This window comes from Seriola aureovittata, chromosome 4 (genome assembly GCF_021018895.1).
Source record: "Seriola aureovittata isolate HTS-2021-v1 ecotype China chromosome 4, ASM2101889v1, whole genome shotgun sequence".
In the NCBI taxonomy this organism is placed as follows: Eukaryota; Metazoa; Chordata; class Actinopteri; order Carangiformes; family Carangidae; genus Seriola; species Seriola aureovittata.
The window spans coordinates 6,960,490-6,981,790 of NC_079367.1; the positions used below are offsets into that span (position 1 = coordinate 6,960,490).

General features: G+C 40.8%; 2 protein-coding genes and 1 long non-coding RNA gene across 4 annotated transcripts in view; 1 reads left to right on the forward strand and 2 right to left on the reverse strand.

Moving 5' to 3' along the window:
* Positions 1-80: 80 nt before the first annotated feature.
* On the reverse strand, positions 81-10,780 carry LOC130168073 (phosphatidylinositol transfer protein beta isoform-like). Its single transcript, XM_056374655.1, has 12 exons — positions 10,622-10,780; positions 8,541-8,571; positions 4,140-4,285; positions 3,901-3,992; positions 3,663-3,670; positions 3,300-3,374; positions 2,638-2,721; positions 2,367-2,444; positions 2,139-2,249; positions 1,909-2,031; positions 1,168-1,234; positions 81-1,072 (listed from the first exon to the last, which is right to left on the reverse strand). Exons 1-11 carry the CDS (start codon positions 10,636-10,638, stop codon positions 1,190-1,192), a joined length of 810 nt encoding a protein of 269 aa, XP_056230630.1. The 5' UTR covers positions 10,639-10,780; the 3' UTR covers positions 81-1,072; positions 1,168-1,189.
* On the forward strand, positions 10,746-17,158 carry LOC130168074 (uncharacterized). The gene is made up of 3 exons (XR_008827374.1): positions 10,746-10,869; positions 16,756-16,938; positions 17,022-17,158. It is a non-coding gene; the product is annotated as an uncharacterized LOC130168074 (long non-coding RNA).
* The window catches only part of LOC130168071 (large neutral amino acids transporter small subunit 4-like), a 31,184-nt gene continuing 22,400 nt past the window's right edge, over positions 12,518-21,301 (reverse strand). The window contains exons 9-15 of one of the 2 annotated variants that reach the window (XM_056374651.1): positions 19,468-19,611; positions 19,191-19,208; positions 18,775-18,901; positions 18,529-18,661; positions 18,061-18,134; positions 17,018-17,141; positions 12,518-16,913 (exon numbers count right to left, since the gene is read on the reverse strand). In XM_056374651.1, coding sequence (XP_056230626.1) covers positions 16,752-16,913; positions 17,018-17,141; positions 18,061-18,134; positions 18,529-18,661; positions 18,775-18,901; positions 19,191-19,208; positions 19,468-19,611 — 782 coding nt within the window. In that variant the 3' untranslated portion in view covers positions 12,518-16,751. The remainder of the gene's footprint in view (positions 16,914-17,017; positions 17,142-18,060; positions 18,135-18,528; positions 18,662-18,774; positions 18,902-19,190; positions 19,209-19,467; positions 19,612-21,301) is intronic. The other variant, XM_056374652.1, reaches the window with a different exon arrangement.

Here is a 21,301-nt window from a genome sequence, read left to right on the forward strand (position 1 = left end):
GATGCTTCTATTCTGAAATAATCCCACTTCATGTTTTATTGTAGCTGCGAGTGAAGTAAAATGTACAAATACACAAAAAGCAAGGAACAAATATATTGTCTTTAATAAACTACACAGTCATTTAACTCATTACATTAAAATACAGGTTATTTCATTGAACACAGACTTACAATGACAGAGCCTAGGCCAAACTTTTTTTTTTTTATTTAACAGTTATCAAGACAACTGCTTCATGTGTCAATCATTTAGAGATCTGCTCAGAGTTCAGGTTTTTCTTACATATTATCATCACTAACACTCAAAACCTCAATCCAAAGTTATAATTAAAACACAGCAGCTTGCATCAAATAAAGGTAAACAAACCGCACAACCAGCAGATGGTGCTGTCAGACCAGGACTACGCTGTATATTAAATGTCTCTGATGGAGTATTTTCAGTGTAATTACCTCATACGATATAACTTTGCCTCCAGCTACCATGTCATGCTGTGTAGTTTAAGAAAACAGAGCAATAGTGTATTTTGTGAGATCAGGGAAGAAATTTATCATAAGCACTGGTGTCTATTTTATTTGTCAATTATAAAATAAAATAAAAAAATTTAACTCTGGAGCTTTTGCGTAGAGAGAAGACAGAAGACTTGCTCTGGTAAGTAAACAATAAATCACTGAGAAATGGAAAATACAAAATCAAGGAATAGAACAAAACCCAAATAACTGCCATTAAAAAAAAGGATATCAGTAATCAGGAATGTTGCTTAAGCGACAACCCACACCTGTTCCTCAGCGTTTTAAAATTTAAGAGGACCGAATAGGCATAAGCAAGAACTTTTCATCCCCAAAACGGATTCCCCAACTCGCAAACTTGTCTCTTAAAAAAAAAAAAAAAAAAGCTCCTATGGTTGTATTCAAATGTAGTCCATAAATGCACACACATGCTTTACAATAATGAGCTCTTATTAAGAGCAAGTTGTACTAGGATATTAGTGTGGTATTCTTGATTATGCCTATCAAGCTGTTCTAGGTCCAGTGTCCGAGGCGAGGAGTCTGAACTTGCTGAAGAAAGTCAAATCCTCCTGTTTCAGAGAGAACAAAAAAAAAAAAAAAAGATTAATCCTGTTCAAAAATGCTAAAATATTAAATTTCAGCAAAACTGTAGTTTAATACTCACTGTGTTAGCCCGTCAGTTGCAATCAGTCCTCAGCTGACATCCCTTTAACTTCATCATTCTGCCTCATCTACGGCACAGAGAGAGATACGTCGCTCAGAAATGTACTAAAGAGCCTGATTTGTTTTATTTAGCACAAAAACCGCTGTTGGGAGCAAAACAATACACCCGAATCCATTTATAGCATTAGCATTCCTTAATATCAGTCAGTAGCTGTAGCATTTGCTTGACAATTATAACTCATTATATGGAAGGCAGCCTGCCCTCTCTCTTTTATACAGTGGATCAAGGTGAGAAACTGAGATTCACTTTAAATGGATAAAAATATAACTGAATCTAGTTGGTGGGATATTTTTCTTGTATAATATTGTTGTCATTGTTTTATTTGTATGTATTTTTAATTGTGGATACTGTTTCAGTTATCTGTTAGTTATATACATTTTTTCCTTGATCCTTGAATCTTTATGGTTCACTTCCATACTATTAAAATACTGTATATAAATAGACTTTATGTTACACTTAACATTTGTTTAACTGTGTCGTGTTTTTCGTTGTCATTGCTTGACTGGAGAAATGAACCCACACCCACAATACATGAAAATATCTTGTCTACATCAGTCATATTATGTGATTTAAATAGTGTTTTCTTGGCACTGACAGTATCTTTTTCGTGTTATGTCAACGTATCAACGCATCACGTTATGGTAAGAAACAGTTCTTGTTTTAATGAGTGTGTTCAGTCACCTCATCCAGCTCCTTCTTTGTCTCTTCCTCCATACGTCGTATGTCATCCATCGACAGATCGAACCATTCGTCGATCCAGCAGAACAGCTGTCTGTGGAAGTGGGTGAACAAACGCCTCTCCACCTGGACAGAAAAACAGAGGGAAGATTAGACAAGAGTACAGGGTGATATATGCATGATCTGATTTTCTGATTTAAAAAAAAAACAAACATAAACAACAAATTTTCTACCTTTTGAATGAAGTTTTCTATCTTGCCTTGTAGTCCCAGCCACTTGAATTCAACAGTGACTAGTTTATAGGCACACATGTGTGGACAGTTGGGGTTGTTAGCGAGTTCGTTCTGCAAACACACAGATGACACAGATAACATTAAAACACAGTCTCCTTTAAACGCAATGATGTCATTTCTTTAATAGAGCGAGCCACAGTGAAGGTGAAGTGAGACGAGGTGTCGTACCTTCCAGTCCGGTCCCAGAGGCCCTCGACCCGTCTTCTTTGATTTAAAGATGGCTGGATCATGTTCCTCTTTGTAGTCCTAAAGAGTGAATGCAACCAGTGCAATGATAAACGGCGTGGCTGTGACAAATATAAAGCAGCCTAACAAGCAGCAGGTTTATCAAACTGAATGTTTAGCAGATCGATGTGTTAACTCAACAATCAGCTGCTGACGGGAGAAATCTGAAGAAAAACCTGCGCTCGTTTCTAAAACACATGCGTGTTTCTCTTACCTTTGGATTTATGCAACTTCTGTCCGCAATGTCAACGTTAACAACCTCAGTTGCTGCCCATGAGTTTTTGTCTAGTCCATGCACCTGCAGCAAGGCAAGAATCAAACCGTCAGTCAGGTAAATGCAAAGTAAACATATCAGACTTAATGACAACTGACCAACATCTTAAATCTTAATGGCCCAACACATGCCTGGGTCCCCGGTCCGAATCTGGCCCATATACTTCCACTGTTCTCCTCTAGAGTTTCCATTTTCTGTGTGCGCGCCAGAATCGGCCCAGAAATGGAAGCAGCATCTGACGATCATGCTGGATATGGGCCAGACTCGGGCCGTGGAAACATAAGCATGTGGGCCAAGCATGGGCCGGATTAAATCCATGATACAAACGTAAAACAAAATGGCAGCCCACCATTGATATTGACGACACAGAATTAGAACCCTCAATGACTTCTGGATTGATTAACAGCTCTTTAAACACAGTCTAACACTAGAAACGCCACTAATTCATTCTTTAACTTCCACTAACACAGCAGTAACACAAGACAGTCATTTTAATCGCTTATTTCTCGTCATTGAGTCCAACTGATATATTCAACTACACCTGTAATGTATTAGCTGAAAGTGTACGGTGGTTCGTAGCATTTCTGGATGACATGACTTACATTATCCTGATCCCCCATGTCAGGTTTGTGCCACGTCTCGATCTTAATCATGAAGCTGCTTTTCATGTAGGTATTCTGTAAGCGTGGACACACACACACACACACACACACACACACACACACACACACACACACACACACACACACACACACACACACACACACACACACACACACACACACACACACAAACACACAAACACACACACACACACACACACGTGGTGGGGTCAGTCAACATACTGTTCCATGTGCACAAAAAGAGGCACAGTGCATCAATGTCCACGTGTTAACATTAGCTCCGGTGTGTGAGCCCATCATTAGAGTATTTTATTATTTTATTTGTAAACTTAAAATACTTACTGTAAGGACTGCATCAGAGGAAAAGACGGACCGTGCAGGAGGGAGGAACGGAGCAGAGAGAGAAAGAGAGACAACGATTTAGAAAATACAGATTTTTTAATTGTCAGCTGGTCTTTACTTTACAGTGAGACCACACAAGACACAGACGGAGAATGGTTTGCAGAGTTAAATGATTAACTGTCTTCCGTCACAGTGTGATGTGATTATGTGGAGGGGTGAGGGGTGGGGAGGGACTCACTGGTTTTACAGTAAGGATATGCGTTCCAGGCCTTCTCGTGAACCTCCAGAGAACCTTTGGGAGCGATCACACGGATGACAGCCGGCACTTTACTGCAGACGAACAGACAGACATCGATGTAAAGTTTTCCTTAGTTACAACTTATAAAGCCTTTTATCGGGGTTTCCCTTTAAGAAAGTGTTACGATATTTTCCGCTACTTCCTATGTGGTCGGAGATATGCAGTGTGGAGCAGCCAACCTGTGCAGGTGGTAGATCTTGTGGGTGTACTGTCCCTTCTCTCCATCCTCCTCATAGGGCTTGTTTTCCAACACCTGCACACCTTCTCCTCCACCCGTCTCGCTCTTACTGGCCTCTGCTACTGCATACAGCTGGCCCACTTGGTACTGGAGGAAGGGGAAAAGAGGAGAGCACGGTTATTTACTGTTTATGTACAGATTAATCATTATTCTCACCCTGAGAATATATGGCTGCAGAGGTTAAATTACATATGAATCTATGTGGTGGATAAAAGGAAACTATCAAAGGAAAGCTGATCAATTCTGAGACTTTGGAAGGAATCAGCCCTTAGTGATAAGTTTCCCTCTCTGGTTGAAGCTATAGCTTTCAGTAGTGACAGCTTGTGAATCATTGGAGCTTTTTCACAGCACACGTTTTAACTGTTGGATCAAATCAAATGTGTTATGTCAGTGGGGTTTCTGCAAGTGAGGAAGCCACAGGCGACTCATCAGCGTCCCTCAGCGCTGTGGAGGATTTCAGCATCTTTCAGCTCATTGTTTTGGTCAAAAGTCCCACAACCTTTGCTCCTATCAAGCTTAAAGTTCTGATAAACCCAGTGAGTTCACAGCTTGCTCCGCTGCCCTCAAGTGGCCAAAAAAAGAATAATGCATAAGATGCTTTTTCTTTTTCTTTTCCATATCAAAAGATGGGCTAAGGTTATTTTATCTATTTTATAAATATTGTTTCCTAAAAAACACCTTACTAGCTTCTACATTAGCATTTAGCTCAGTGCACTGAGCAGCTCAAAAATTAAAAAACAGGATTCAGATAATGATCGTTAGACTAAGAGATAAAAAGAGAAATACTACAACACACGTGAATGTCGACATGTTGGAAGAGCCCCTTGTGAGAATCCTTCTGTCATGACCTGTGCTAACCATTAATGTCAGTGGCCGTGAGTTAACCGTTTTCCTTTCTCAGACACAGACGTCAGCATTGAAAAAGAAAAAAAAAAAAACTAGCACAGTAAGCTTTTTCTTGACTTTTTTGCCCCTTTCTTCCTCTTCTTCTTCCTCCTCCAGTCCCCTTAGTTCAAGCCCTTCCTGAGTCAGGCAAAAGTGTTGTGACACTGGAAAGAGTGACTCACATCACTGGTGCTGTCAGCCTGGACAGCACACTCCTACTTAACACACATAAAAGAACCCTTGACACATGTAAGCTGTTCCTGTGATGCTTTATTCAACACTGCTCGCCTTAGATAGGTTTTTTATTGCCCCTGTGAGATTAATAAATGTTTTGTGGATTTGTGTGAAAGTTGACATCGACACATCTTCTGCCATTTGCAGCTCAGCCAGACAAAATTGCTGCGTTTGAACCGAGCCAAACCCTCTTCTCCCCGGAGACAGAGCACCGCTACAGGCTAGCAACCTATTTTGGTAGCTGCGGATGTTGGGCCTGCCACTGTGAGTAGGAAGTCAGGAATGTGACTTGTCGTGTTTAACCAGTAGGTCCTCTCATTGTCAAGGACAGTCAGACGTAATACAGATTTTTTTTACTGAGCTCAAGCTCCGGGGTGGGAAGACGACATTCAGCTGCAAACAACAAACAGGCTGAACCTGAACGGAGGTGGCCCTCAACACCGGACTGAACACGTTGAAACTAAGTCTGTCAGAAGAAAGAAAATAACATGAACCTGCTGATTCACATCAATTGTCAAAAGACGAGGTGTGGACTGAGAATGAACGCTCTATTTATTTACTTATAAAGAGAATATGTTGCATTTCAGTGGCACTTGAATAACCGTCTAAATGTCTTCGCCCCGAGCAACAACATCCTCCCAAGGGTTTGCTTGTTGAAACTTGTGTCCTCTTGCAGACAGAGCTGCAGAGTAACTGAATACTTTGGATTTCAAATATGTAATTCCATCACATATTATAACAAAAAAATACACAATTCAATGAACGAGCTGTTACATTACCTAAAATGTATGATTTGTGATCTGTGAATGTATTGTATTAATCAGGGCTGTTGGTAGCGACACCGATGCCTTGACTTCTATACCAATTTTATGAAATCCATTTTAACAAAAAGAAAATTACAACACATTACAGTATAAATTTAGTTTTACTTTAGTTTTATTTTTAAGCTCGAACACACTCGAACGTGTTCATGTAAATAAACAGCCAATCACCAGCATTATTAGATCTTGGTCCAAGCATGCTGCCCGCTGATTGGCTCACTGACGCTCATTTACTCCTTAGGCATCAAATCATTTTTCAATCCCTCGCTGCAACAAACAACTACTTCTACCATCTATTAATGAGCTAATTTTGTTCATGATGAGCATGAATACTACAGCATCTGTGAAAACAGCTGGATCATCTCCTCTGTGGAGACGCTTCATCAGGTTAAAAATAATTAACCCTGATGATGTCTTCAGTTTTTTATCATAACACCTACTTTAAAGTTGGGTGGTTGGAACATGTGGCTATTTCTCAGACTTGACGGGTTATAGATGCAATCAAACTGCATTATGGGAAGTGCTGGATCTCATGCTAAGGACTAAAGTCAGGATATTCTGGACACTGATGCTTTGATTTCGATAATTGTTTCTTGTTAGTCCCCTAACTTTATGGAAGCACGACACTAAAATCACTGGAATACTTTTAATCAGTTAAAGATAAATATAAATAATATAAATATATATAAAATATATATATATAACCTTTAAATATTCTATTCCTCCTCATGGAAGACTCAGAAAACCAGCAAATATTGAAACTCGAGAAGCTTTAACCTGTAAAGTTTTGTCATTTTTTCCTTCAATGTGACTTAGTTGTTAGTTACATGAGGAGATCGACACCACCCTCATGTTAATGTGGAGTTAATGTGTAGCTACAACCAGAGACTGGCTAGCCTCACTTAGCTTAGCATAAAGCCTGGAAACAGGAAGCCTGACTGTGCCTGAAGAAAGTGAAGTAGTGTTTCCCAAATTGTCCAACTATTCCTTTTACTATTTCAATTGTTGTGTTATCAACAAGTTTTCAGCTCTGTGAAATATTACACTCAAGAAAAGGTTTGAATGTGATGAAATGTAACAGCAACGCAAACCTGAGTAATCACATATCTTACATTACAAACTGCCCAGTTGTACAAGGTAACCCACTCGACCTCGTCTCCAAACACCTTTGCATCATCAAATGCCCAGATTACACTCAGATTTAATCCAGCTCCAGTTGTTCTAATGGTCACAATTAGTTACTCAACTAACAGAAAACATTTAACACTGAAACGGATCAGAGAGGAAAAGCCCGTCATTCAGCAAACTGTGATTATGTGGCTTAGTGAAACACTGGCTACTGCTCTGAGTGAAGCAATGCAGAAACAAAGAGTCCAGTGTTGTATGGAAAATTTGGATTAAAGCGTAGATTGAGTCACTGGTCGTTAGGTAAAATAAAGGAAGGTGTTCACATACTAATTAAAAAGAACAAAAAAATGGTGATTCTCCCATAAATCTAATGAGGAGGAAAGGTGAAGAGGCTGAAACTGCTCTTGTGATAAGATGGCAGCAGCCGGTGGTGTGGTAGATTAAACACAGCTAAATACATTCTGCACCTGATATGAAGCTACAGCTGAGTGTTTAAACTGCAAGGGCATCTACAGGCGGCGAAAGGCGGCGACAACAACAACAACAACACACGTCTGGGCACATACTGTACTGAGCGGCAGCCACTTAAGTGTAAGTTAAGTGTTCTGCCTATAATCGTCCGTAAAGGCGGTGAGAACAGATGTGCGGCGATAGGTGAAATATGTTGATCGACTGCCTTTTCAGACAGCATTCCTGCGAGGGAAAACGTCACTAAGAGAAAACTATTAATAACGTTTTATCAACAAAAAAAAAAACATTTGCGTCCTATAAATCTTCTAAATAATAATAATTGAAGCAGGCGTTTTGTTTCATCTTGAGATCGTTTCGCAGCTACGTTTGAACGGGACAGGCGAATAGTTATGACATCATGCTCTTAAATAGCAGTCCACTTCCTGTTTCGTTACAGCAGTCTCCACAAAACTAGGTTGTTTTTAAACTGTGTGATGTATTGTGTGTAATATGTTTTAACTTACATGCACCAATCAGGAGTAGCAATCCTAATTTTGTTGCAATACAGGCTTTCTATTCTATTATATTATATTCTATTTTATTCTATTCAGTTCCCTTTCTAATACACAGTGAGCAGAAAAATACAGCCCTCTGCAGGTGGTGATTCTGTGGAGTACAACAGTCCTGACACGCCTTTATCAAACGTTTTAACGCTGGATTGTTCGCCAAGACAACATGTGATTTACATGTGATGCAACCGGAATGTCATGTCGATTGGCATGTGCTGTCCGTGTAAACACAAAAGTAAACAAATGAGTCCTTACCTCCTCCACGGACACTGGCAGGACAATTCGGCTGCAAGAGAGAGAGAGAGAGGGAGAACAGGGAGGCATCAGGGTAAGTAATAAGACAGAAAACACTACAGTCAGAGTTCAGCTGTCGAGCTGTAAGAATAAGGAGATGTTGTCGTAGGTAAACATGCCAACATCGGCCTTCTGATTATATAACATGTCCAACGATATGGATTCAGAAGGAACCAGTGATTGATTTAATCTGAAAACTGCTTCTAAAAGGTGGAATTTAAAGGAATAGTTCAACATTTTGGGAAAAACACTTATTCACTTTCATGCCCAGAGACAGATGAAACAACTGACACCAAGCTCACGTCTGTGCCGCTGGTTACCTTAGCTTAGCTTAGCTTAGCTTAGCATGATGGCTGAATCTACCTAGCAGACCTTAAACGACGTACGTACATTAGATGATCACATTTTATTATTACCATGAAACCTGAAAGCGGGAGGGGGACAGCGAGTCTTGTCCTATTCCAGCACCTGTGCCTTCATGCACAGGGAGTGGGTTTGATTTCAACACAGGCAGGACTTCTAAATTAATGTGACATGGAAAGCACAACAGTGCAGCGCCTCTGTGGGGAAAGGGATCACCAAGAATAGAGTTGGTGTCAGTTAGTTGGCCAGCAGAGGTAACGGCCAAGCCAATCTTGACATGGCAGACAAAACGCTTCAACGGGGAGCTAATGAAACTACTAATGTCTCTCAGCAGTTTAAGCGGAGAGAGAACCGCTTTGAACAGTTCAACACCGGGAAGTGGTGTGAAGAGTTAGTTCTCTGCTGGCGTCCCACTATTGCAGGAACCAAAAAAAGAGGAAGAACAAACGATAAAAAACTGTAATCAAGACTGACTCTGCGAAAGAACAAACAAACAAGCCTGGAACTTCTGGTGGAAACGCTGCGTGTGTGTGTGTGTGTGTGTGTGTGTGTGTGTGTGTGTGTGTGTCCTTCTCTTGTGTGAGTTGATACAATAGGCAATTAATCGCCACCTGTTGCCAGTCTAGCAGGGCCTGAATATTTCATTAGAACAGATCAGAGTGGAAGAGGAGCCCTCCAAGCATGAACTTTATGGCCGGTGTGATGAAAAAGGATGTGCAGCACGTTAACCCTCCACAGTTCGCACAGTCTGTCTCACTTAAAAAAAAATTAATTTCATGTTACAGCCAGGATTTTTGAGGCCCGGGACAACCCTCCCTCAGCATTGTAATTTATCATGGCTGAGTCTTTTCATGCACTTTGCACCATGATCATATGACAGCCAGCTACTGGATGATTTTCCAGTGATGATGTGCATATGACATGACAGTCATAAACCCGCCTGGCTCAGGAGTTACAAGAAGGTAGAAATAAAGGGAAATTCATTCATTCACTTCCTTCAGTCAAGCTTTTTGAGGCAGGTTTGTGACTGATTTAACTCCCATAAGTCATGTTATTTGCCAGGATCGAGAACCCCAAACATTTTCCTACTTAAGACTGTCTTCCTAATAAATTCATCATGAAATACTTGATGAATTAATATCTTTTCTAATCACTTGAGATTAATTTTCTACTGTGCCTTAAATCAATATTTCAAAGAATAAATGAAGTCAATGGAAATTAGACTTTGACAGTTGCCTGGCTGCAACCACAGCTTTCCCCTTCATACCAAATTACAGTGTAATGTCAGCGGGTTAGCAGCTTCAACCTGAAGGTTTGGTTGAATTACGCCGCTATTCTAAATATAAAGTTAAATTCATTTATGCCGAAAGGACTCTCATTCTCATAGTAATCCAAACAAATATTTACTTCAAATTATAACATGTAGAAACTTTTACTAATAACCAAATAAACTTTAAATTGTGTTAATTTTAAAAGGAGTTCTGTGAGTTCCACACCGGAGATCAAACAACGCAGTTCAGCTTCATATCCGACGGTCACATGATCCAGGCCTCATTTTCTAATGTAGTTAATAATTTGACAAAAGTCTGATAAGGTTGGCAGCAGTCGGAGTGTCCGTCTGTGTCTTCTACCTGATATAAAGAAGGAACGGCTCCGTTTCACAAAGTTTTAATACTCACAACTCTTTAATCAGCATGTTGACTGCTCCTCCGTCTGAACACGAGCTTGTGACAAAGTTGAAACCTCCAGAAAAAGTTTTTTTTTTTTTTTTTTTTTTTACTTTAAGTCAAAGCGGACAAGGAGCCGTTCATTCAACTCGCCTGCCGCTCCTGTCCTCGGGGTTTTCTTCCTGGAAGATGTCGTGAGAGAGCTGGAGCGAAGGGGCGCGGAAAAAGAAAGAGGAGGAGACACCCACCTTTAGTTTCAGGTAACTAGATGTGACGTTCACGTGCAGTTGGTAAGCAATTATCAAGCATGAACGTTAGGTTGTAATTATGACTTTATGTGCATGACAGAAGCTACTGATAGTGCTTTTTATTACTGTCTTACAGCTCTAGACCTTCCAGTTCTACTACTATACTATACTATACTGTACTATATACTATATACTATACTACACTATACTATATACTATATACTATACTATACTGTGCTGTACTATATATTATACAACACTATACTATTCTATATACTATACTGTACTATATTATATCATAGTATACCATATACTATACTATACTATTCTATACTATACTGTACTGTACTATACTATATACTATACTACACTATACTATATACTATATACTATACTATACTACACTATACTATTCTATATACTATACTATATCATACTATACCACACACGAAAGTTTATTTGCACAAAACTTCACATGGAGCTCCAAAACACCTAAATACAACTTTTCACATTAAAGAAAATAAATTCCCTGGTTGACTATGGAGTAATTCAACAAAACACAAGCTTTTTCATTGGGCGTTTTTTTTTTTTTGTTTGTTCAAATATTGTGTGCTTACACAAAGATAATGCATGATGGTGACTTTACATTGCACCATGAAGGAAGTGTAGGTTCTCCTGAATCATATGATGTATAAAACTTGATACTGACTGAAAGAATAAGCTGAGAATTGGCAAAAATATAAAACTATGTCCAGGCGTTTCTTTGTCTTATATACTATTATATTATATATACTATTATAGTATTTATTATATTTTAAGTGCAATATTCTTTTTGTGCCCTTCTGTCTATCTTAACTTGTGTTTCTGTTTCCACTGATCAGAAGTAGCACTCCTAATTTCGTACAATGACAATAGAAGCTTTCTATTCTATTCTATTCTATTCTATTCTATTCTATACTGGAAGAACAATAGGTGGTAGTGCCACTTTAAGCAGCAGTAGTCTCAGCATTGACATGTGTCTGTTTTGGTATAAAATAGAAAGAATCACATGTTATTTGCAGAGTGGATCCTAATGAGTCCAACACATGATTAAACAGTATGTGGCGTCACATAGTCATACATGAGGTTACAGGTTACGATGCGTGTTGTGAAGTTCACTGTGTCGATGATTACAGCTCAGTGACCATCAGCTGGTGCACAAGGATAGTGCATGGCTCCTTTTCTTCCCAGAGGGTGGAGTACCCTGCTGTGTGTGTGTGTGTGTGTGTGTGTGTGTGTGTGTGTGTGTGTGTGTGTGTTGTGTGTGTGTGTGTGTGTGTGTGCACGTCAACGCCCGACTGTGGTCAGACCAGTAGAGGGAGAAACCGCCGACTCTGGCTCAACCTGTTTATTTCAGACGAATCAGACAGTTTATTTCCACTCAGGATGTTCCTCTGTGATTAACACAACACTGAGGAAACTGTGTGGTTGATGTTGCCCAACAGGTTTCACCTAAAGTGGGGTCGTAGGTCTGAGACCACTTTCCTTCTGCATGTATCCAGCTGATATTTCCAATCTGTTTGACTCCAGATAAAGTCCAAGTATTAGAGTGAGAGTCTGACCCCTGCTGCTCTGAAGGAGTAATGTCCCGTGTGGTGATCATTAGAAACAACAAGACACATTTATACAAATTATTGTGTTTATTTTGCTTCATATATTGATCTGTTTTTTTGTTTTTTTTCCTTTCAGTTGAAACAGCATGACTTGAAATGGATGTCAGTGACAAATGGCTATACTGTGGTACAAGACAAAAGAAAAACCAAATATACAATATAAGACCATGAAAAATACACATTCTCGTAAACATCAGAGGAAAAAAAAAAGAAAAGTAGAATGAAAGACAACGAAAATAAACGGAAACATGGTCGGCAAAAGATACAAAAAATACATGCGGGGGGGGGGGGCGTCAGTGTTTCAGCTAAATCACACAGCCATAAAAACACCCACAACCAAACACGCTAGGATTCATCTTCAGAGAATAAACAATTCATCAATACATCAATCAATAAACCAAACCACTGTAATGTAGAATCCCAATCCAAGGGACCAGGAAGGTGATGGCATTGAGGACAGGGTGAGGCGTTTAAGGTACGGCAGTGAAGGAAAGTGCTGATTAGTTTTTTTTCCCCGTTTTTCAGGGAGTGAAGATTTCCCCTGATAACTCATCACTCGTTCACCCAGGCGTCATCGTCACAACGTGTCATTTAAATCTACAGAGGTTTGTGGTTTAGGACAAACTGACTGTATATTGGCTGATTTCATGTTGAGCCACAGAGCGAGTTCACGATGGGTTACCAAGCAAATGAAAAATCAATGTCCATCATCACCCACATTCATAGCTAAATACTGCGTCAGAGAACATCTGAACCTGCCTGTCACAAAGCCGAGATACGAGAGCGCAGAGGTCCCGTATGGAGGAAAACTAGTGCCATAATTATTGATATTTGTTTTATTGGAATGACAAACGTAAATAAAGTTTCATGTAAACAGCACAGCAAATTCACATCCGTACATTTTCTAAATAAAGATTCATGTTGTTTCATCTCTCAAGTACAAAACTGGTGTTTAGAGTCGACACAACAACAACACAGATCTTTGCGTCTGTGTCGTGCATTTGAAGATATAAGAATTATTCCCCACAATAAAAATACAAACGGATCCCTGTCTCTGTGTAGGTTTGTATCTGCAATGTACTAATAAAGATTGACAAATAAAAAAGATTTTAATCTGTTCTGGGGGAGAAGGATATCTGAGTTATCACTGTCTCCGCTGCCACCAAAAATTAGATTTTTCTTTGTACTTTAGAGATACGAAAATGTCATTTTTTAAATAAAGAAATACAAAAGTAATAAAGAAAAAGACATGAAGAAGACATAAAAAAGAATATAACAAATTCCTGCATACTATCTATGTATGTTTACTGAAAATCCCATTCAATTGATTTCAATGTTCACCCAAAGTTTACACCTTTAATAAATGTAGTTCTGGCATTGTGTGGAGATTCATTACTTTCTTCTGCATCATTTCATTTTCCTGTGAAAACATTCAAACTGAGAAGCATAGAAATGTACAAATGTGAATTTAGTTTCATTACAAAAGCACATTTTTTTTCCCACTTAACCAAAGTTCTTTGTACAGTTGAATTTGGGCGCTTATTTTCCTCCATACATTTCTCTCTGATCGTCTACAGATAATAAAACTCATGCAGTTTAATGAGGATGAATGTGCAGCTCTGATAAACGTACGTCCACACAAGTTCCTGAACTGAGAGACAAGACTCTGCCACACTGTCCGTGCACATAAAGGCAACATAATGAACATGTGAAGCAATAGTTTTTAGTATAAAAAAATAACAGCATCTTTCCGTTTCCCATGTTCTGAATTACAAATCTACATCTGAAGCTCCGAGTATACATTCTCTGCATCATGCACCACTAGTAAGCAGCCATGCACTGCGTGTACGATACAGTGGGAGGGGGAGGGGGGGCAGGCCATTCAGAAATACATGACTGAGGTCCATTTTAGAGTCTAAAGTGCATCACGTGCCATTCATTTCTCACTTGAGTCATTCACTGGGCGCCTCTGGTTGGTGGCAGAGGCTCGTCTCTCAGCTCTGTCGTCAGTAAACACTTCAAGGCGTGTTTGTGGGACGATGGGTGGATGAAAGCAACAGATAGATAGATAGATAGATAGATAGATAGATAGATGGAGGGAGGGAGGGAGGGAGGGAGAGAGGGACTGGGTGTGCCACATCCTGCCTGAATCCACTCCTCCCATCATCTGTACACATAGAGAGGCACTCTGAGGGTCATGGCTGTCTTTGGAAATGCCTCTGCGAGTTAAAAAATATCCGAGGAGCTTCACTCTATGGCGTTTGAAGACAGCAGACTGAGTCAAATCGCAATTACTATCTCCCTGTATCGCTGTCTACACACTCCACGCTTCTTCTGCTCTGGGTCGTTTTCTTTCAAAGACAAAGACTCTCTGTCGTCTGTGTTGTTTCTCAGAAGCTGGAGGAACGTGTCTTTTTATCAGCCTGCTACCTTCAAGCTAATGTCCCTTTATGTCTGTAAGAGGTGAGTTCAAGTTTCCCAGAGCTGCTGCTGCTGCGTTACGGTGCAGAATTACAACACAAAACTGATAAGAAACAAAGGAGCAAAGTAGTCGTTTGAAATGGTAGCTTGATTGGTTCTTTGGAAATCCACTGAAGAAGCAGGTCTTGTTAGTAAATCAATGGCGATTTGTTGTTTTGTTTGTGTTAAAAATGACTTCAACTGCCCCTTTAAAGCAAAATACACAAAAAAAAATTAACACATTTCTGTAATTAACTAGCACCCTTTGTGATTTTTTTTTTATCAATACAGTCCATAAAATGTACATTTATATTTACCTGTCTGTGTGACCCAACAGAAGCACTTATTGCTACGACGAACCCAAACTGCAAAACTCGTGCATGTGTGTGTGTGTGTGTGTTTGTGTGTGTGTGTGTGTGTGTGTGTGTGGCACACTACATCTAACATCTTCGTCCCCGTCTACCTACTCTAAACACACGGCCTCCTCCACAGATCAGGTACAGGGGGGTAAAAAGTTTGAACAGCACATCTTGTGATCATATTGCAATAAATACATTTGAAAAAAAACAAAAACAAACAACAAACGGTACACGAGGAATTCAAAAACCAGACCGACATGGCGAGTTGAGTGTCTTCCTGCGCTAGTGACTGAGTGAAACTGTTAATATAGGACCAGCGCTGGCATCACTGGCATCATGCAGTGTAGTTTATCAAACACCAGAGAGCACTTTGTCACACTGCATTACCTCTGGCGTGTTTCCTCCTCACTGATCTGTGCGTCACGTGCATCACCTGACCGTGTGTGTTTTGATCCCAGCTGCTACCAATACTGCTGCTGCTAGTCTGTGGAGTCTGACTCAGGTAATGCCCTCGAGCACGAGAGGAAGCGGAGGCGTGTCGGGACCTAAGATGCCACTTGTGCGGCTGTCTAAGAGGGATGAGAGTGTAGAGACAAACCTGGGCCAATTAGAATGTAAAGGTCGTCACGGTAACTCCATAGTTACTCCATGGTTACCGTGTGTTGGCAACGCACCAGTTCTTGTAAGGTGGTAAAAGTCATGTGTCTTAGATGCACAATACTGTCACAGAGAATTTGTCTCCTCACTTTACATCTTCTTCTCCATCTTCTTCTTCTGTGGTTTTTAAGTAAGACTGGCGGAGGCTAAACCAGTCGACTGTCAGTGGCACATGTAACAGTGTGAAATAAAAAAAAAATGAAAAGAGTGAAGAAGAAGAGTCACTTGGGTAGAAATAAGAAAAAAAAAAAAGTCCCCAATCATTTTTTCTTCTTCTTCTTCTTTCTCCCATTTATTCTGTTTTCTCCTCGTTTCCAGAGATGCAGTCCAAGGGAGGGGGGAGGGGTGTGGTGAGCCCCCACACATTGGGGGGGTGGGGGGTGGAGAGGATGTGTATGTTTGTCTCACTGTGTATACTCAACGGATGAAGGAGGGTGAAACTGGGTGTCACAGTCATGTTTGGCCAAGCGGCAATATGGCAGTGTAATGGAGGGTGTGTGTGTTGTAGTGTGTGTGTGTGTGTGTGTGTGGTGTGTGTGTGTGTGTGTGTGTGTGTGTGTGTGTGTGTGTGGGGAATGTAAGGGATTTGTGAGTCATCAGACAAACTGAGAGAGGCGTTGGAGGACAGAGTGAATGTATTCATCATGAGTCTCACACAGGCAGTTGACCTCCACCGCTCTCCCCTCCTTCTCTTCTTCTTCTTCTCTCTTTTTTGGTGTTGAATTCTCCGCTCTCTCTCTCTCTCTCTCTCTCTCTCTCTCCGGCTCTAGACGAAGGCCTCGGGCTTGCTACCGTTGTTGATCTGGACGTAGATCTTGGGATCCTCGTCTTGCTCGTCTTTGAGGCGCTGGAGGTAACGGCTGTGGCACAGCAGGTAGAGGGGCAGGCAGAATCCCAGCATGCTCACCACCAACAGGCCCACGTTCACCTGAGGGTCAACCGACATTCACGACGTGAGCCTTTGACTAAAACTCTCAAATTGTTCAATAAATCAATATATAAATAAATAACCAGGTATTTGTGACATCGTACCCAGAGAGGGTCTCCTTCCAGGGGTCCCACCATGGCCATGAAGAGAGGCTGCTGCAGCAGGGCGAACAGAGCGCTGATCAGAGACTGCATCCCTGTCAGGCTGCCAAACTGAGAGGACGGGTACCTGCGGGGGACAAACAGCATGTTTCAGATGGTAAAGTCACACAGGTGTCATCACTACACTGAGGACGTACTTGAGCTTTTGGATAGAAAAATATATGAACGTCGACTTCTACGTGAGCTAAAGGTTATGTAATATATATAATAATATAATGGGGTATATTATTATCACATTTACATCTTCTGAATATATGAAGATGGAAGTTTATAACATATATGAATCATTAAATTTGTATATGTATATATAATAAAAATATCTATATGATCAACATGTTGTGATCTCATATATTAACGATATATTGTTCATTTATATGTGCAAGTGTCTTAAAATGATGATCTTTTATATTTACATATATAATATCACATTTATTGACAAGGTTAAAGATGGATGTACATATGTCTACAACATAAGCACACATACATAAACATACATATTTGTATGGGCTAGATATATATTTCATTATATGAAATTGTTCCAATGTCTAATAGGTCTCAATTTTTTACATGTATGTACAATTCAATATATGTATATATATTATATTTGGCTCAACAGTGAGAATTATGGGATAATGCTAAAACTCAACTCTCATTTGTGAGAGGAAGAGAACGTGTCTCTTCTTTCAAACGTAACATGATCTTTTTTGAGAAGACTGAACCTTTAACTTTGTGGGGAGAAGTATGGGAAAGACCCCCTTCCTGTTTCAATATGACATCACAAAGAAGCTCCGTAAAGAAATAGTTCTCCGAGATCAACATCAACCCCTTCAACCCCCTTCACATGTGGTGAAAAAGGCTCTTACATGAGATGTTCCACAGTCACATTACGGTGCAATGCTCATGTAGTCTTTCTAGTCAATATATTCTATTCATGGTGTTATGCTGTATCATTGTGTATTAATTATGCCATTACACTTTACACTTACACAGCAGCATAGAGGCCTCCGACTGCGGAGTGGATGAAGCCTCTGACGACGGTGTGCAGGATGAAGGACAGAATCTGAAGAGGAGGAGAAAACAGAACATTTAAAAATACACATATCTTTCATTATGTACCGGGTCAGTTGGCAGCTGCTCTGTCCTCAGTGAGAAATGGCTTTCATCTTTGGTAAATGAGATTCAGCACCAGTAAATAACATGCTATGACTCTTTCGTCCACCAGGTGTCACCGGAGCACTTAGAAATCTCAGTGTAGCTGCATTGCCATGTGAATGTCTCCCGTCTGAACATCATGTACATCTCCCAGTCTCTGCAGTGTTAACGCTTTCTGTGAAGAGACTCACTCGGGGCTACAGCGGCACGTGCTTGGAAATGTGCACCCCCCCCCCCCCCTTCCCCACCCCCCCTCAAAAAAAGCAAAGTTGAACAGAAATAAAGTCGTTTTCTTTGTTTACCTGGAGGTGCAGGTTGGGGATGATGCAGGTGATTCCAAAGCCAACCAGGAGCAGGTTGGTGAAAATGAAGGCTCTGGTGGCGTTGACGATCTTCTGGATCTGTTTGTCGGGGCGACGGGGCTGACCGGGCTCCCTAACAGAACACAACAGAATAAAATAGAGTCAGACTTTTTTTTTTCTTTCTGTTTTTCCATCAGCTGCTTTTTCTTTTTCTTTTTCTGTGTGTGTTTACGAGTGCACCCTCACCTCTTGACGCTCTTGTCATTCTCGTCCTCGCAGTCTTTGAGCCTCCAGTCCATGACGTAGCCGATCACGGGAGAGGTGACCAGACACAAAAGCTGGAGCACGCCAAAGATGGACGTGTAAACGCTCACTGGGAGACAGGCGAGAGTACAGATGGAGTTATTGTCCTGTTCTTTTTAATGCTGTATTTTGAAGCTTTTGAAGGTGAAATGAATGGTGTGAAGAGTTCAGAGGGAAACGCACAAGCAAACACACTGACAGGAAGACAGTTTGTGAACGTCAAAGAGCTTTTTTTCAGGTCGCGACCACACACTTTATTCAAACTTCATGCTCTCACAAAGACAGATAAAGCAGCTGAGGAGAGAAGGTGAGGAGTGTAGGTGGTTAAATCTTTGTGACTTTGGCCTGAGGTCTCTTACCCACTTGCATCCTCTCCACTGCAACAGCAGCAGGAAGCCAGCATGACAGGAAAAGAGAAGAGAGAGCGACAGAGAGAGAGGAACGGAAAAGGAAAGATGGAGCCGAGTTAACAACGAGCCATGTTGGGGCGGTTCAGCTGAGCAGAAAGCAGCAGAGGGAGGATTGTTAGGTGTCCGTCAGAGAGCAGAGAGAAGAAGACGTAAACACACTCCCTGCAGCACGGTTACATGTCGGATGTTAAAGGATAAACATTCACAGAGTCCATCCTCTACACACCTGTGCTCAGGTCTCCCTCCGTCAGGGACTCCAAGATGGTGTTCATGGCTCCCATGTAGAAGATGAGGCGCAGCTGGGTCACGCACATGGTGATGAGGCTCAGCAAGAAGATGGGACTGAAGATACTTTTCATGAAGGACTGAGCTGCAGAGGAAATGAGACAGAAGAAGTCGTTAGAGTCGGGGCAAGATCAAATCAGTCTGTTCATATACGAAACAGAAACAGACAGACAGCGACTTATTATGGATTATCACAGATATGATTCAGAACAGTGTTGTTTACGTCGATTAGGAGGTTTTTTCCTGGACAGAGCTGCATGAATTGTTGTTTTATAGCATTTTCGCCAAACACTCAAAAAGTTACCGAGCTCCATATGCAACATTAAGCACTCTGCACATTAGTTTCATAATTTTCCCTTTGCAAACATTAGGGGAAAACTGCAGTTCCTTTTCAACCTGTTATCTGGCAGCAGGTTGTATATTAAAAGGTATTTTCATGAGCTCAAAGATGTCTGTGATTTCCCCGGAAAGATAAAAGAGGCTGCAGAAATATCAGATTTAAACATTGGTTTCTATCCATTTTATTTTCTGGGTGAACAATAGGCATCTCCTATTACCATAAAATATGAACCTCGCTGCTGGACAACATGTAACAGATAAAGTTTTAAAGGGGAACTCCACTGCACTTCCATAAAGAGACATTTAAGTAGAATTTCAGTGTGAAATGATGGGACAGATGTTGCCTCAGAGTCAGAAAAACATCAGTGAGGCAACACAATACTCGGTGAACTTTCATGCACAATACAGACAAGTCCAAACTTGCCTCTAATCCTGAATTTTCTCTCTGTCTAAACCCTTTTTTATATGACGGGAAACTACACCCCTGTCCCTCTGTCAGGGTGGAGTGAAGAGATTGTCATCTGAATATTCCCACCAGCCCTTGGGTGCCACGGCAACACGTCTTAACGTGCACAAGAGGCTTTGCGGCGGGCAGGTGGGGGTGGGGGGGCTCAAAAGGGGGATTCTGGGTAAAAAGTTGATCATTAATCAAAGATGTGAATACCAATGGAAAATGGACTCAACTGCCCATCTGGCGACGCGCTGGACAAACCAATTAATGTGGGTGCACAGACGGAGGAGATGGGTTTATTACCCAGAACGACAGGTATCCACCAGAGGCTTAATTAAGGGGATTGTTTGGTAACAGGTAGCAGGTAATGCTTGTGAGGCATTATAATGTGTAATAAGCAGCTCTACCCACAGATTGCTTCAGAATTATTACAATCAGATCATGATATAAGAAAAAAATGTGCATTAACATTAACAACACATCTGTATTTCTGCCAATGCTGGACTTATGCTATCTGAATGCTAACGCCACCATGCTAACAAGCTCACCGTAACAGTGTTAGCATGTTGATGTTTAGCAGGTACAATGAGCACCATTTTAGCTTAGCGTGTCAGCATGCTAACATTTGCTGATTAGCGTAGCATAAAGCAGAGTTACTAATGCACTGATCAAGCTGCTAGTCGCCGTAGCACCATAAAACACCATCAGTTTTAAAATGCACAAAAAGATGGCGAGTTATTAGAGACACAAAATATATATGTCTTCAGTGCTGCCTGAAAATCTAGTTTCACAACTTCACTGTGGCTCTGCTGAGTCAGTGCAGCTGCAACATTTGTGTTTTATTGGTGATAAAATAAATAAATAAATAAATAAAGTAATAAGAAAATAAACTGATTCGTTCACAGCTTCCATCAAATTAGAGCAAAAGGAGCAGGGGAGCGGGTTTGTGTGCGAGTGTGTAATATGGACCTCTTTAAAGATCCTG

Coding starts and splice junctions, on each gene's coding strand:
- LOC130168073 (XM_056374655.1), bottom strand. Junction 4,286..8,540: donor TGCCAGTGTCCGTGGAGGAG/GTAAGGACTCAT, acceptor CCCTTCCTCCAG/TACCAAGTGGGCCAGCTGTA. Junction 2,250..2,366: donor CTCTGGGACCGGACTGGAAG/GTACGACACCTC, acceptor GTGTGTTTGCAG/AACGAACTCGCTAACAACCC.